The 16,077-nt window shown below is 35.0% G+C and overlaps 1 protein-coding gene across 2 annotated transcripts in view; it reads left to right on the top strand.

Annotated features, from left to right (window-relative positions):
- Positions 1–2,544: 2,544 nt before the first annotated feature.
- LOC117931331 (protein SENSITIVE TO UV 2) overlaps positions 2,545–16,077 on the top strand; it is a 78,288-nt gene continuing 64,755 nt past the window's right edge. For both annotated transcript variants that reach the window (XM_034852291.1, XM_034852282.1), the window contains exons 1-2: positions 2,545–2,915; positions 4,095–4,133. In XM_034852291.1, the coding sequence (XP_034708182.1) occupies positions 2,640–2,915; positions 4,095–4,133 (315 nt within the window). In that variant the 5' untranslated portion in view covers positions 2,545–2,639. The remainder of the gene's footprint in view (positions 2,916–4,094; positions 4,134–16,077) is intronic.

The following is a 16,077-nucleotide window of genomic DNA, read 5'->3' as shown; positions in this document are numbered from 1 at the left end:
CCAACTTAGGTCTTAAAGTTTGAAAACTCCATTAAATAGTTTATTAGAAGTCTTTTCTCATACTTGAATCTTTACCTCACCACTTCTTAGAGTTTTTGGTTGTATGGCTTTTGTCCATATTCATAAACATAATCAATCAAAATTCGATTCGAGGACTGAATAATGTGTTTTCCTAGGGTATTCTCGTAGACAAAAAGGGTACAAGTGTTATAATCCTATCTCCAAAAAGTTTTTTGTTAGTATGGATGTCACATTCTTTGAAAACCAATCATACTTCACCAAAATTACTCTTTAAGGGGAGAATAATGAGAGGGAAGACCATTTTTGGAAAGTGTCGGCTTCTTTACCTTTTACCTACCTCTTCTTCAATGAATTCTTCTTAGTTTGATCCTAATTCTATTGGTCTAAATATTATAGACTATGAAAAATCATTGATAGGGGGAGAAACACTACCAAGAAAACCTCAAAGTGAACTTCTGGTTTACTTTAGAAGGAAGAATTATCAGGATAAAAAGTATCAACCAATTAAACCATGCCAATAAACTTCTCTAGATAAAGGCAACTCAAATGAAACAGGTAATCAATGCCTAATTTTGCTTTGATTCTTGAGTCTGGTAATTAAAAAAATTCCTTTGGTCTTGATATTCCCATTGCACTTAGGAAAGGTTCTCATTCTTGCACAATATGTTTGGTTGCAAAATATATGTCTTGTCATAGATATAAAGCTTTTACCACTAATCTATCTAGTGTTTTTATTCCTAGAACCATACAAGAAGCCTTGAACCATACTAAATGGAAGACAACAATTTTGAAAGATATGTAGGCACTTGAAAAAAATAGAATTTGGGAGATTGTTGATTTGCTTCACAAAAAAGGATGGTGGGGATGCAAATGGGTATTCATAATTAAGTACAATTTGGATGAGAATATTGAAAGATAAAAGGCAAGCTTGTTGCTAAGGGATTCATACAAACATATGGAATAGATTATTAAAAGACCTTTGCTCTTGTGATAAATATGAAATTCCATACGAGTTCTCTCACTTGATGCAAATCTCAACTGGTCATTGCAATAACTAGATGTGAAAAATGCTTTTTTGAATGTTGAGTTGAAGGAAGAAGTTTTTATGGACTTGCCACTAGGGTTTGAAAATGTTTACGAAGTTGGAAAAGTTTGCATATTGAAACAAGCACTCTATGGGTTGAAATAGTCATGTAGAGCATGGTTTGTTTAATTTACAAAAGTTGTTAAAGGCAAAGGATATCTCTAAAGTCAGGTGGATCATACAATGTTTTTTAGACACTCAAGCAATGGAAAGATAGTCATTCTTATTATGTATGTAGATGATATTATCTTAAATGAAGATGATTTGAATGAGTTGAACAAATTGAAGTCATTTCTCGCATAAGAATTTGAAATTAAAGATCTTACAATTTTAAAGTTCTTCTTTAGGAATGGAATTTGTAAAATCCAAGAAAAGAATATTTATCACACCAAGGAAATATGTGTTAGACCTACTCTCATAAATTGGGTTACTTGGTTGTAAGCCAGTGGAGACTCCAATGGAACCACATGAACTAGAAGAAGCAAGAATAGGAAAAATGAGAAATCGAGAACAATACCAAAGGTTAGTTGGAAAGCTAATTTATCTTTCTACAATTAGTACAATAAGTTAATTCATGCATTCACCAAGAGATGAACACTTTGAAGCAATCAAGTGAATTCTCATATATCAAAAAGGGACACCGGGGAGAGGATTACCATTTGAGAATCATGACCATTTGCAGATTGAAGCCACACATATGTTGATTAGGCAGATTGTGTAATGGATAGAAGATCCACTTTAGGGTATTGCACTTTTGTTAGAGGCAACTTAGTTAGCTAGAAAAGTAAAAAAAACAAATGGTGGTGGTAAGGAGTAGCATTGAACCAGAGTTTCGATCTGCTACTCATGGAATTTGTGACTTATTTTGGTTGAACAAACTACTTAAGATTTGAAAATTCCTAATCCATTACTTATGAAGCTCTCTATTGTAACAACAAAGCGACTATCAATATAACTCATAACCTAATCCAATATGATTAAACCAAATGTGGGGGTTGATCAATATTTTATTAAAGAGAAATTGGAAGATGGATTGATTTGCATGTTTGACATTCCAACTAAAGAACAATGGACTAATGTTAAAGGATTACTGAAAGGGTTACTTAGTAAATCTAACATGCAAGTTGGGAATGTAACGTATTTTTGAGCCAATCTAGTGTTGGCAAATTTGGTGAAACAAATTAAGAGAGATTGTGACCAATTAAGAGATAAATAGAGAATTTTGAAATTATCTCCTACCTATTTTTTAGGCTAAATAAAACTGAAAAGGCTGAAAGTAGTAAATAGAAAATACAGAGATTTTTTTTTTTTAGCTCGTCAACATAGGGAAAGTTCATTCTTTGGAATTTTCATTTTTCAATGTACCTTTTAATCGAATAGGCCTTTATTAAAGGAGGATGAAACTAATGAATTGGGTTTGGCGAGGTATTTTTCTGATCATCTTTCAAAAACACCTTTTAGGTAAGGTGTTTCTCTCTCTTAAAATTTGAATTCTCCTGAACCTGAGTCGAGGCTTTGCCCAAAGGAGGAAGGGATGAGCGGAGAAGAGGGGTTTGAAGAATGGGATGCGGACTTCTTGGACCAGCTGATCCAAGTGGAGGAATTGGCCTTGTCTTCCACGGCTGCACCCTGTTACGCTTCTTCCTCTCAGTACCCTCACGCTCATTCTCCCCCACATTTGGAATTTTCTCACTCCCGTTATGAGAATACCGATACTATCACCCACTCTCCTCCTCGGCATCTCTCCCAGAGACTCAACACAGACGCTCAACATGGAGACGCCAGAGACCTCCAAGTCAATCGATTGAAGGTTAGGGTTTTTATTTCGATCCTGAAAATCTTGGAATGGAAAACAAAATAATATTCTCTCTCTCTCTCTCTCTCTCTCTTGTTTTAGTTTCTGGTCTTAGTTTGTTTGGTTCCTTAGGAACTGGTGGAAAAGCATAAGAAAGTTGAAATCCCACTTTTCCATTTGGATGACGAGAAACATGTAGAGAAAGAGGAAAAGAAAAGAAAAGTTGAACTCTTATGTTTGGCTTTTGTTTTGGTTCCCAAGGAGCTGAAAAGCTCAACTCAATTGTGTTTTGGGCTTTTATCCGACTGAGTTGGGTTGCGATTTTCATTTTCTTGGTGTCTCTGAATAAAAGAAGAAACGGAATGATTGATTTCTTCATTTCCGTTTGGCTGTTAAGAAATTGAAAGAAAAGAAAAGGAGAGAAAAGAAATCATTGGTTGTTTTCTCACAATGTCCGTCTTTGTTTTCTTTTTCTTTTTCTTTTTCTTCTTATCTATTTATTTATTTTGTCTCTTACAGTTCTACGGTTGGTCTGTCCAGTCGCCTAGGTACTAGTAAAAAATGAAGTGGAAATCTTATATTTGCTCAATTTCATCGTGAGCAATTATCAGTCTGAATTAAGTTGAGGTTTTTGTTTTTTTTGTTAATAAATCGAAATAGCACTAAATGGATGTCTCAATTGCTTGTGTGGTAGCAAAGACGAAATGTTCTCTTTTAAAAAAATGAAAACAATGAATGTGTTCATTTTTGGATCATTTCGATGGTTAAAATATTTGAATTTTTAGAAACACACAACACAACATTTAGTGTTATTTTAAAATGGCCTCGTTGCAGGAAACATTTCCAAAAGCATTTTTGAAAGCGAGTTAAAGAACATGTTTTCTATGTCTTTTCATTGATTTTCTGTTTTCCAAAACATAAAGCAATTCCTCATTTCCACTGCATAATAGGTCCTAATTTTTTTTTTCCATTTTCCACACTTTTTTAAGCCACCAAATGGAGAGTATTTTGTTCCTACTACTATTATTATTGTTTTTTCTAGTAGATAAAAAGGGTATATCTTACAAAACTTGATGGTTTCGAATGCTTATGAACCTTTTGTTCTTTCTTGAGCTTTGTGAAGAATTAGTTTATTTGATATTGGATCTAAGAGGCCAGATTGAGATGTGAGCTTTTTATGAATTACAATTGCAGGGAGAGCTGCAACGTGTCTCCAAGCAGCTGACATACCTGGTATGGTTGTTTCTCTATGTGTTGCCACTTTTTTTTTTTTTAATTTTTTTTTTATGATAGCTAATCATTCCTTTCTTTTATTTTTGCACCCCTGTTTCCAGGACTGAGTAGGTTAGTATACTTTGCATCTTGATCATTGCTTTAGTATATTTTTGGATTTTTAACCAGAACCATCACAATTGTTGAACTGCATCTTCCTCACTCAAGACGCCATGCAGGCAGGCTGACATCCTTGCACTTCACAAATCAAATAGGCGGACCATTTGAAACTGTAGTATAGGTTGTGCACCCTTTCATGAGGTGCTTTTTAATAAATTTTTATTTGCCTATAAAAAAGGATCGGGTCTTGCATAGAGATGAATGCTAGCTCATGGAGAAAAGTTATAATTACTTGCATGATTTATGCTTCTTCATAAATTTTGATAGGGTTTTGCTTGTATAGATCCAACCTACAACACTTATATTGGGGGAGTTGAAGAAAGGGAATGCCAAGTTTAGTTTTACATGATAGATAGAGTCATATTCCACCTTTACCATGGATTTAGAATCTTTTGATGCTTTAGGTAAGGCAAATGGTTTTGAAGTGGTGGTGGTTTTTGCACCCTGAAAGTAAATAGTTAGAAACCTAGGATTAGAACAGTTAATCTTCTTAAAATTGGTGGTGTGGATTGGAAGCAAAGAGAATGATTAAATGAAAAGGAATTTGCGGTTTCCAACATTCTGTTTGCTGGTGACCCATTTTCTTTTGTGAAGCAGAAAAGTAATAGTTATCATATTTGAGATGGACTCCATCATGCTTTGAAGTGGTCTTAGTGCTGAAGGTTAACTTGATCAAAAGTGAGTTCATCTGGTGTGAAAGGTGGAGGGTGTGGAGCAATTGGCCTCATGGTCTGGATGAAAAATGGTGCAACTCTGAGCTACCTATTTGGGCTTATCCTTAGGGGTGGCTTTTAAACTGTTTTCAGTTCTGGAACCTATTGAGGAAATATTTAAGAAGTGGCTAACCTCTTGGAAGAGGCAGTGTCTATCTACTCTTTAGTGTATCTATGTTCTAAGATGCTTAGTTGGTGGATTGTTGGATGGAAGGATTAAGTTTTCAAGCTAGGTAGACCCCTATATTCAAGAGGGGCTTCTTTGATTGGGAGATAAAACTAGTATTTTTGAGATGTAAAAGATTTTATCCAATGAGGCTAAGAGGGGTTGCAAACCATGCACCAGGGATGTAAACAAAGACCAAGAAGACAGAAGGAAAACAAAGAAAAAAGGAGGAGAACAAAATTTTCTGCTTCTCTTTACTACTCAAAACATCAATAAAATCTGTAGAAGTAGAGCTTCCATCTTCTATTGATCTTGTAGCCTATTCAAAAACATTTTTCAGCTTCAATTGTGATTGATTTAAGCATAAAAATTATTTTTGTTTTGTAGCTTCTATGTGCAACAAAAAGCCATACTTTCGTTTTCCCTTTTCTCACCATCCCTCTATGCAACTACTCAAGTTATTCTTAAATATTTGGGATGAGTCAGATTATACATAGATCATCACTCAATGTCTAGGTTTTATCGATTGGTTGAAACCTAAGGAAGGAGAGGGAGCTTGTTTTTGTTTTCTTTTTCCTTGGATAGCCGTTTGTGCATATTAAATACATCATGTGTACCTTGGTGTGCCCTTTCTAAGGTGCAATTAATATATTATCTTTTATTGCCTATAAAAGATATTGTCTTAGGAAGTACTCCAGAAATACCAAAGGGTGAGAATAATAAAAACCATGAAGTATGTGCTATACTACAATTCATATTACTTACACAAATCAAAACCAATGGACTAAAATCCTTCCCTTTTGCATGAGTTGGTCCAAAGGGGCTGGAGCTTGTTGCGTCCTTTTTGCAGATTTTAGATGTAGTGGCCTTTGACCATAGGACTGTTTTGGGAGGCATCTCACAAGGGCTTGTTCTTAGATCCTACCAATTTCTACACGAGTTTGGCATGCAATCTTGTCTTTTTCTCAGGTAGAGAGATTTGGCATTTTAAAGTGCCATCCAAAATTAGCTTCTTTCATTTGAAAGGTTGATAAACTAAGTGGATGCCAATGTGGTTAGTAGATATTATTTGTGTCAATTGTAGACCATATTCTTATTTATTGTAGATGGTCTTCTAATTTGTTGTCTTTGATATTCTCCCTTTTTGGGGTGTCTTTAGCTCTTCTCGAGATAGATAGTGATGTTTTATTGTCTTCACATGACATTTTCAAGGAAAAGAAATATGAGGTGGGACGAAAGATTGTTCCATCGTGCTTCTTCTGAGAAATATCGAAAAAGAGGAATAGAAGGTCCTTTGGCGGTTTGGAATAGTCATTTAGTTGTAAAAAGTGTTTGAAATATTATTGGAGGGCTCGGACACAACAAATAGCACAAATATGTTGATCATCCGATTTTTCAGGATTTTCTCACATTTTTGCTGATTTATCGACGATATATTGAAATTCGCGGATGGTTCGATGTTATCGACAATTTATTTGGTGCCATGTCAACACCTTTCAATGGGTTTCATCTAAAAATTCAACCTATTCATGCACTGGGCCATGATAAGACAGTCTAGTAAGCCCAACAACCCACAATATAAGCACTGCTACTATAGGGTGACAACCTTTGAATAGGGCTTTGCTCTCTTTCAAATTATTGATGTGGGATGGCTATACTTTACACTTTAAAAAGCTCACTTCACTACGCACAGGACCGATACTCAAACCGAGGACCTCACATTTGTGAGGAATGCCTTGTGCCATTACACCATATCTTCATTTGTGTTGAATTCGTGTATGAATTCATATATATATATATATATATATTATAAATTAATTAAACTGAAATTATTATAAATAAGTTGAATTTAATTATTTTATCATGTATTTTATATCCAAACCAAGTGCAAGACAAATATAAATTTATAAATAAATTTATTAATATTTTTAAATAAAAAAACTTATCTAAATATCAGTATCAATTTCTTCGATAAAATTATATGTTTATCATTTACTAGAATTTTTTTACAATATTTTCATGAGTTTTAATCAATTTTTCGGCTTATGGATATTTTGTGTTAAAATATCCACCAATATTTTTCGATATATCCCAATATATCTATAAAATCAAGTTACCGATATATTCGTCGAAACCGACATTTTCATCATTGGTTGTAAAGGAGTAACTTAATATCATCGTTTTAAATGGTGCGTTTAGTGTAAGGTATTGTGATGTGGTTGCCATAGCTCCTTGCCTAGTGCCAAATGGAGTGCCTTCAATAAGGCATCACTTTAGGAGCTTAACTACATGATTGGAGCAAGGCACTCCAAAAAAGCGCCACACAAAGTACACAAGAAGTATACAAAGGACGCCTAAGAGCGCGTAAAAAAAGAGCAGGGGGCTAATAAGAACAACACCCCCTCAATCATAGCCCAACCAATCTACAAAATCAACAACGGAAGAGGGACCAAAAACTAAAAACCCCTTAGCCCACGCCCAAGGGTTACAAAGGAAATAACATTTACACTTTTGAATTGAATGACTCTCATCTTCAAATGCTCTATTGTTTATTTCCTTCCAAACTATCCAGAAAATGCACATGAGAGTAGCTTGCCACACTATTTTCCTCTTCATACCCACAAAAGATCCATGCTAACCTAACAATGTCTCTCTAGCTGAAAACGGAAGCGCTTACGACACCCCAAATTGAGAACACAAGTGCCAGAGACTCTTTGCAATATTGTAATGCAAAAGAATGTGATCAAGAGGCTTTTCCTCTGAATGACACAAATAACATCTGTTATACAAAGACCACCCTCTCCTTTGAATCTGATCTAAGGTTAAGATCTTATTCTAAGTAGCCTCTCAAGCAAAGAAACCCACCCTCGGCAGGACCCATGAGCTCCAAATTATACTAGTAGGAAATTCCCCTTGTCTTTCCTATTACAAAGCTTTGTAGAGAGATTTGACAGTAAATTTACCATCCTTCAACTTTGTACCACCTGATCCTCAACATCTCTACACGTCCTTCTTCCTTGCAATCTCTAAAAGAAACGCTCTACGTCAACCACCTCCTAATCATTGAGCTGCTTAGAGAAACGGGGATCCCAACCTCCCTCTCTTGAATGGTTGCAACCATCTTCCACCCAAACTTCCTTAGATAAGGATACATTAAATAAGGAGGGCAAAGTGGTGCACAAAAGATCGTCGCCACACCAGCTGTGCTTCCAAAATCCAACTCTCCTCCCATTCCCCATAGAAAAAGCCATATTGTCGCCCATTGTCCCCCCTTCTCTCTTGATGGCTTTTGATAAACCAACCCCAAACCTTTCCCTCGCTTCACAAGAATGCCACTCTCCCTCTTCCTCCCCATACTTCCCACAAATAACTTGTCTCCAAAAGGCCTCCCTTTTCATTGCAAAACGCCAACTCCATTTGCATAGGAGGGCCTTATTGAGCAATGTCAAATTCCTCACTCCCTAACCACCCTTATGTCTATCTGAGTAGACAATAGACCAACTTACTAAATGAGGCTTCCTCTCAAGGGCCCCTCCTCCTGAAAGAAAGTTCCTTTGGATTTGCACTAACCTCAATTTGACTCCCCTTGGGATGCAAAACAAAGACATAAAATAAATAGGCATACTAGAAAGGGTGCTTCGAATTAGGGTAAGCCTACCCTCTTTGGAAATATACTGTCTCTTTCAAATTAATAGCCTTTTCCGAAGTCTCTAATCTATACCGTCCCAAACTGTTACATCCTTGAAACGAGCGCTTAAGGGAAGACCTGAGTAAGAAGAAGGGAGCGCACTAATCTTGCAATCAAACTCTTGAGCCAACTCTCCTACATTCTCCACTCTCCCCATTGGAATCAACTCACTTTTATCCAAATTTATCCTCAACCTTGACATGGCCTTAAACCACATAAGTAACCAACTCAAATATATATATATATTCTCTAGATCAAATGCCTTATTTGAGTTGGTTACTTATGTGGTTTGAGGCCATGTTGGTATATATATATATATATTCTTAATCCATGCAAAAATGACATCATTTTGAGACTTAATTTTTGAAAAAAAATCAAACTGAAATGATATCGATTTGCCTATACCTTTTTGTGAAAAGCTGAAACAAAACAATGTTGTTTCGTTGAGCCCTTTTAACCTTGAAGATTAATCTTAGTCATGGATTACACATAAGTGCAGGGAGGGGGAAAAAGGGGGGAGGGGTGGGGGGTTTTGGGGGGATAAGTGCCCTTTTAAAAATTTCAAATGTTGACTTGCAAATTTTATCCCTGTGATTTTCTCTTGTTTTTCTTTTATTAGTATTTTTAACAAATGATAAATAACAAAAGCAATAATGATGTAGCAACACTCTCTCAAACCGTTTAAGCAATGCAAGACACATGCAAATAAGAAAACAATTGCAAATAGTTTAAGCAATCATTCATCGATAATAATTAATTTCATTAATTCCCATAACTATAGGAACAAAAACACATCAGGCCATCATCTATAATAGTGGGTATATTGAGCCACATGCACTAATAAAATACCATTGCTCTTCCAAACATTGCGGATTAATCAATAATATATTATTCAAGTAGAATAAAATGAAATTGAGAGTGTAGAGAGACGGGAGATAAAAGTACAAAGATACAAAGATTTAGTATGGAAAATCTTTTAGACTATGGTTGGTGTGATAGGATAAGATGAGATATATATATCCAAAGATATCATATCTCATTGGATAGGAAATACATATTTAATAGGACATGATGTCCTTGGATATTATATCCAATGGACATAATGTGGTGGGATAGGATAGGATGAGATATGTATATCCTAGGATATCATATCTCATTGGATAGGAAATACATGTTTAATGGACATGATAGCCTTGGATATTATATCCAATGAGATATGTTATATCATGTTTATATTTAATTTATGAAATAAATAAAAAATAATATAAAATATATATTATTTTTCGATGTTTAAAGTAAAAATTATATCACACTCCAATATTTTCTATTTAAAAAAAATGAAAAATTTCTTATGTTTAATAATATTCATGATTAGAATATTTAAACTTTATGAATAATTTTTTTTTATATTATGTTATTCAATATATAAAAATAATATATTTATATATTAAGTAATACATATATTAATATTATTTTATAAATGTTTTTTTAGTTTTTCTTTTTTAACCATAAATTTAATTTATAATAAAAAAAATTTTATTTTGCAAAATGAGTAGATAAAAAAATAAATTTATGATACATGATATATGCATATTCCATATTTTAGCATAGGATTAACATATTCCATGTAGAAGGGATATAAAAAAAGGGGTGGATAATATATCCCACCACTTATCCTATCCTATGTTTGATTGAACATATGATAGGATAAGTGATGAGATTGTTTATAGTGTCCCATCACCAACCAAATATGGGATATGATATAATATCCTCTTTTTTATCCTTTCCCATATCATATCCAGTCAACCAAATATGGTCTTAAAAAATAAAAAAACCACAGATCTCTAATGATTACAAAATCCATTTTGAAGAAAACACTAAGTACATTTTTTTTTTCAGAAATAAAAACATATTCATTAAAAATATGAGATTACAAGAGAAGGATGAGAGGTCCTTTCACTAAGTACAAGTTTTTACCTTGTCTAAAAACTTTGATCCTCTTTTAGATTGCTTATTTACCTTTTGAACTTTAGCTTCACACCATGTTCATATGGAGCACACTTGGAATTACCATAGAACACAATCTCCGCCTTCTCTTGATACCCAATCAAAAAGAACATTGGGGTTTACCCTAACAATGTAGAACTAGAGAGAAAGGATGAAAAGTAGAATTGAATCAACCTATTTTATTGGAAAAATCATCTCTCACTCAATTTTTTGTTTTTTGCAATTCAAAATATTTTCCCACAACCTAAACACTCCCAATTTGGAGAAGTTGAAGTTCAAAGGCTTTATCACATGGTTGCTCTTTTTCTCTCTCAAACCCTTACATGAAAAATTTGTTTTAAATAGAAGGTAAGAGGATCAATCCAACGACTCAAATTTGTAAAGAAAAATCGTATGTCAATCAATTAAGCTTGAATCAAATATTAGACTACACTTGAGTTCTTAAGATGGATCAATTGCACTTAGTGTAGGGAAACTCAGATCTCTCTGTTCCTTATCCTAGGCTTAGGTTAGATGTATGAAAGCTCCCTAGGGCATTTAAATCTTATGCAACGGAAGTAAAAATACAATTTTTAACAGTAAAGGATCTAAAAAACTGCTATAGAAAACTTTACCTTTGATTTAGATGTTCCTAAATCAGATATGTTTGGAGAGGATCAAAAGTGAAGTCTCGTAACCCCATGATCTTCTGCTTGATGATTCTACCTCAATCCTTAGCATTCAAACAATGGGGTGTTTGGGAGGGTGGAGGCTAAAGGTCTCTCATTTCTCTAGATGGTGGAAGACGGCTAACTAGAAACCTTAACCCCTTAGGGGGGTATTTATAGGGTTCCCCATTGGACTTAAGTGACATGAGCCCACATGGGCTTGAATCACTTAATCAAGCCCAAAAAGGGTTCTAATTATTTAATTAATGCAACAGGGTTTTCTAATTAATCAATTAGCCTTATCCAAAGATACTATTCATTAACCCTACATAACCTTATGTAATTACCAAAACGCCCTTATGCATATAAGTGAACTTAGAGTGTTTCCAACCCTCATAAATTGTGCGGTCAAGGCATATGAGCTTGAGCGGCGACCACTGGGATCCATAGGAGTATTGAATCCCTCAGAATCCAATTTTGAAGTTGATTCAATATCCTATTATAGAGAATTAACTACACTTCGGTATCCTATGTAAATAATAACAAGATGAAACTCAGGTTTATGACCTATTGCCTACTGCATGCAGACTCCCCATGAATCGTTGTCCGTAATTTAACAAGGTGGTGCTATCACCTATCAAGATTACCTCTCCAACTTTGAATTACGGATCCCACCAATTAGGTGATTAGTTGACATATTCTAACTCTAAGGAACATATATCAAATTTCTGATAAAGAAATGCTATGACCATAGCAAGATTGAAGAAATGCCTTGCAGTTGAATTTGAGATTAAAGACTTGGGCTCCTTATGGCATTTTTTGGGAATAGAAGTTGCTAGATCAAAAAAAGGAATTGTTGTCACACAAAGTAAGTACATTGTAGACTTGTCTGAGGAAATAGGAATGAGTGGCTGCAAACCAAGCAAGCCCAATGGATCTAAACCTTAAGCTTGGAGAACTAACCAAGGGGGTGCCAGTTGAAATTGGAAGGTACCAACGTCTTGTAGGGAAGTTAATTTACTTTTCCCACACAAGGCCTGACATAGCATTCACTGTCGGTGTTGTGAGCTAATTTATGCACTCACCATACGAAAAACATCTTGAAGCCGCATATAGGATCCTAAAATATTTAAAGAGTACACCAAGAAGAGGTCTATTGTTCAAGAAAAGTGATAAGAGAAGTATTTATAGATGTAGACAAGGGAGGTTCAGTCATAAATAAAAGATCAACTTTTGGTTATTGTGCCTTTCTTTGAGGCAATGTTGTTACATTTTTTTTTTTTTTTTTGATAGGAAACGACAACGGAATATATTGATAAAAAGAAGGTACAATTAGAAGGATGAGAAATCCTCCCACAAAAAAAAACAAGACTACAAGCAATCAAATATAAGAAATACAATGAGAGAAAAAGCAAACGGTCTATTTAAACACCGCTAACCAATCAAGTTGTAACATGTTAAGAGGTATCCCCTTAAAAACCTTAGAACAAAAAGCCCATAGAGAAGCCAAAAAACGAATAGATTCCCAAAGATACCCTGAATTCCTCGCTTTATCCTAAAAAATCCTTGCATTCCTTTCCCGCCACACCACCCACACTAACGCGATGCACGCGTCTTGCCATAAAACAACCCCTCTCTTAGAAGATCCAAAACCATTAAAATTAGTAAAAAACATGTCAGAGATGCTCCTTGGGGAAACCCAATCCATCTTTGCTAACTGAAATAATCTGTGTCACAACCCCTTGGTCAAAGAGCAATGGAGGAAAAGGTGATCTACTGTTTCTCCATGCTTCATGCACAACTTACATATGTCGGGACTAAGTGCTTTGTGGGGTCTTCTCAATTGTAGCAAGTCATTAGTATTAACCTTCTTGTGCGCCACCAACCAGACAAAGGACTTGACTTTGAAAGGGACTTGAGAATTCCAGACAAACTTAGTAGGGAACACTGGAGGCGACTCGGAATATTGGGATAAGGCCAGAAAGAAAGATTTGACTGTGAAAAGACCTGAAGGAGATAAGGACCAGGATCTCTTATCTGGAACCGAAGGAGATATGTGTAGACGATCAAGAGACCGCATAAGGCTTTCTAAATCTTCTATCTCAAAATCAGTAAGATTTTGACGAAAATTGAAATTCCAAGAGAAAGGACTGGAATATCCGAGAATTGATGAAATAGGATCATTTTTATCCGTGACTACGCTAATGTTGTTACATGGAGAAGCAAAAACAAAATGTGGGAGTGCTAAGTAATGCATAAGCAGAGTTCAGGGCTATTGCAAATGGAGTTGTGAGATGTTGTGGCTGAAAAGAGTTCTTGAAATGCTTAAGTTAAATTCGGAACCTCCCATGAAGTTATTCTGTGATAACAAGGCAACAATTAGCATAGCAAACAATCCTATTCAACATGATTGCACGAAGCATGTCGAGATTGATAGACATTTTATCAAAGAGTAACTTGAAAGTGACGTTATCTATATGCCATTTGTTACCAGAAGACAACATATAACAGATGTTCTAACTAAGAGCCTTTCTAGACTAGGGTTCAAAACTCTAGTCAGCAAGTTAGGCATTATTAGTATCTATGCACCAACTTTAGGAGTGTAGAAATATTAGGATTATTTGTTAAAGTTTCTGTTTTGTTTTCCAATAAATCTGAACTAATTAAAACTGATTAAATTTGGAATTTCAGATAGGTCAAAGTTGTTAGGTTGTTCAAGTTGTTCGGTCCCAGATTTGTGGTTTTTTGTTTCAGCCTATTTATTCCTATGTAATTTCAAAACTGAAAAATAAGAAGAATATCCCTTTTTCTTCTCTATTTTGTGTACATCTATTAATGAATCTAAAATTTGTTATATCATGTCTTGCTTTCCAGGGCTCTATCCCAATACTTAGCTATTTGAATGATTTTTGAAGATTTACAACCTTGGAGCTTCTAACAAGATTTTAAGCACAAAACACACATTTGAAACCTGATTGATCAATTTTTACAACTATCTACAGCCTCAAACTGCATACCATTACCTCTAGCTATCTTTAAGGGTGGATAATAATTTGAAAATTGAGTTGGGAGCCTATAATGGCATTTTGACTTGGAATTGCCAACATGCTACGATACTCGTAGACCCTTAGCTAACCTTATTTGAAGAGGAAGCCTAATGAGTAGAAGATCACCTTGGTCCACACAAACCCACCGAACCAAGAAGAAGACGTCAAGAAGAAGAAGATGTTGTGAAGAAGTGTATATGGCTGAGAGCTCTAGCTATTAACTCCAAAAGGGATGTGCACCTGGCTAAGAGCCTAACTGTTGACTCCAAAGGGGAGTGCCCTTTTTCTTTGTTCTTGTTCCCTACCACCCCCCACTTTTCTTGTTCCCCATCCACCCCCCACCTTTTCAATTCCCCATGCACTCCCATGTAACTCCCCCCATTACTCATTAACTTTTCACCTTTTATTATATATATATATATGTATATATGTATGAATGTAAGTATATATACATATATATTATATTTATTTATTTAAAAAAGAAATATCGTTTGGATTTTTGTAAAAAGAAATTAATTTCAGTAGGTTCTACATTGAAAATTGTCTTTTTACATGATTTTCTTTTTAGTGATGATCATTTTATTTGCATATAATTTTTTTTTCCTTTATAATTGAAGCAACAATAAAACATATATGAATATATGAAAAATTATATATTTTTGATCAGAATATATGAAAAAAATATTTGCATGTTAAAATTTACAATATTTTATAGAATTGCCCTTGTATGTCTCACTTTTCTCAGACACATGCCTTGGTTTGTGCCTTACTCCTGTGCTCTAAAAGGCCTTTGTGCCTTGAGTGTGCCTTGTGAACTATGCCTAATACCGTCTTTGTGGTTCAAAGGTTTAGTGATGGATGTAGAAATCTCCTTAGTTGGCTTTGTAGATAGTTTAGGGTCTTGTAATCTTGTTGAACCAGCTGCTCCATGCTTTCCTTTTTGTTCTGTTGGCTTTGAATACCTCGTGTGCTTAGGTTGTGTTCCCTTTTCTTTAGAAACTTTACGCATGTGCACACCCATTAAATATCCACATACACACATACTTATTAGCCCCATGGTCTAGAGGATCAACAACTGTCACAGTATTGGATCATTTTGATTCAATTTTATGTTGGTGATTCATCTTGGTTTTAAGTGAAACACAAAAGGCTGCTAGTTGATCCCACCATACCAAATGGCTGTAACTATGCATATGATTTTCAAGTGGAGTATGAGATGATTTGCCAACAAAATACACATACCCATACCCATGCGATGAATCTGAACAATGATGATGATCATCATATTCATAGTTTCTACACCCCTTTGATCCCCAGCATAGACCTGGAGATGGTCACTCTAATCATAGCCGAATCTAAATGGTTTCAGGATTCTTTTGCGCGCCCCCCCCCCCCCCCCCCCCCCCCAAAAAAAAAATAACATTTTATTTTCAAGACAGGTATGAGTGACACATTTGAGTATTGCGCATACATGTTAGTGAGTTCTTGTGAGCTCAAAGCAAAATGAATGATACTCA

This window comes from Vitis riparia, chromosome 2 (genome assembly GCF_004353265.1).
Source record: "Vitis riparia cultivar Riparia Gloire de Montpellier isolate 1030 chromosome 2, EGFV_Vit.rip_1.0, whole genome shotgun sequence".
Classification (NCBI taxonomy): domain Eukaryota; kingdom Viridiplantae; phylum Streptophyta; class Magnoliopsida; order Vitales; family Vitaceae; genus Vitis; species Vitis riparia.
Note: the sequence above shows the minus strand (reverse complement) of the source record. Positions and strands in the feature narration are given on the sequence as shown.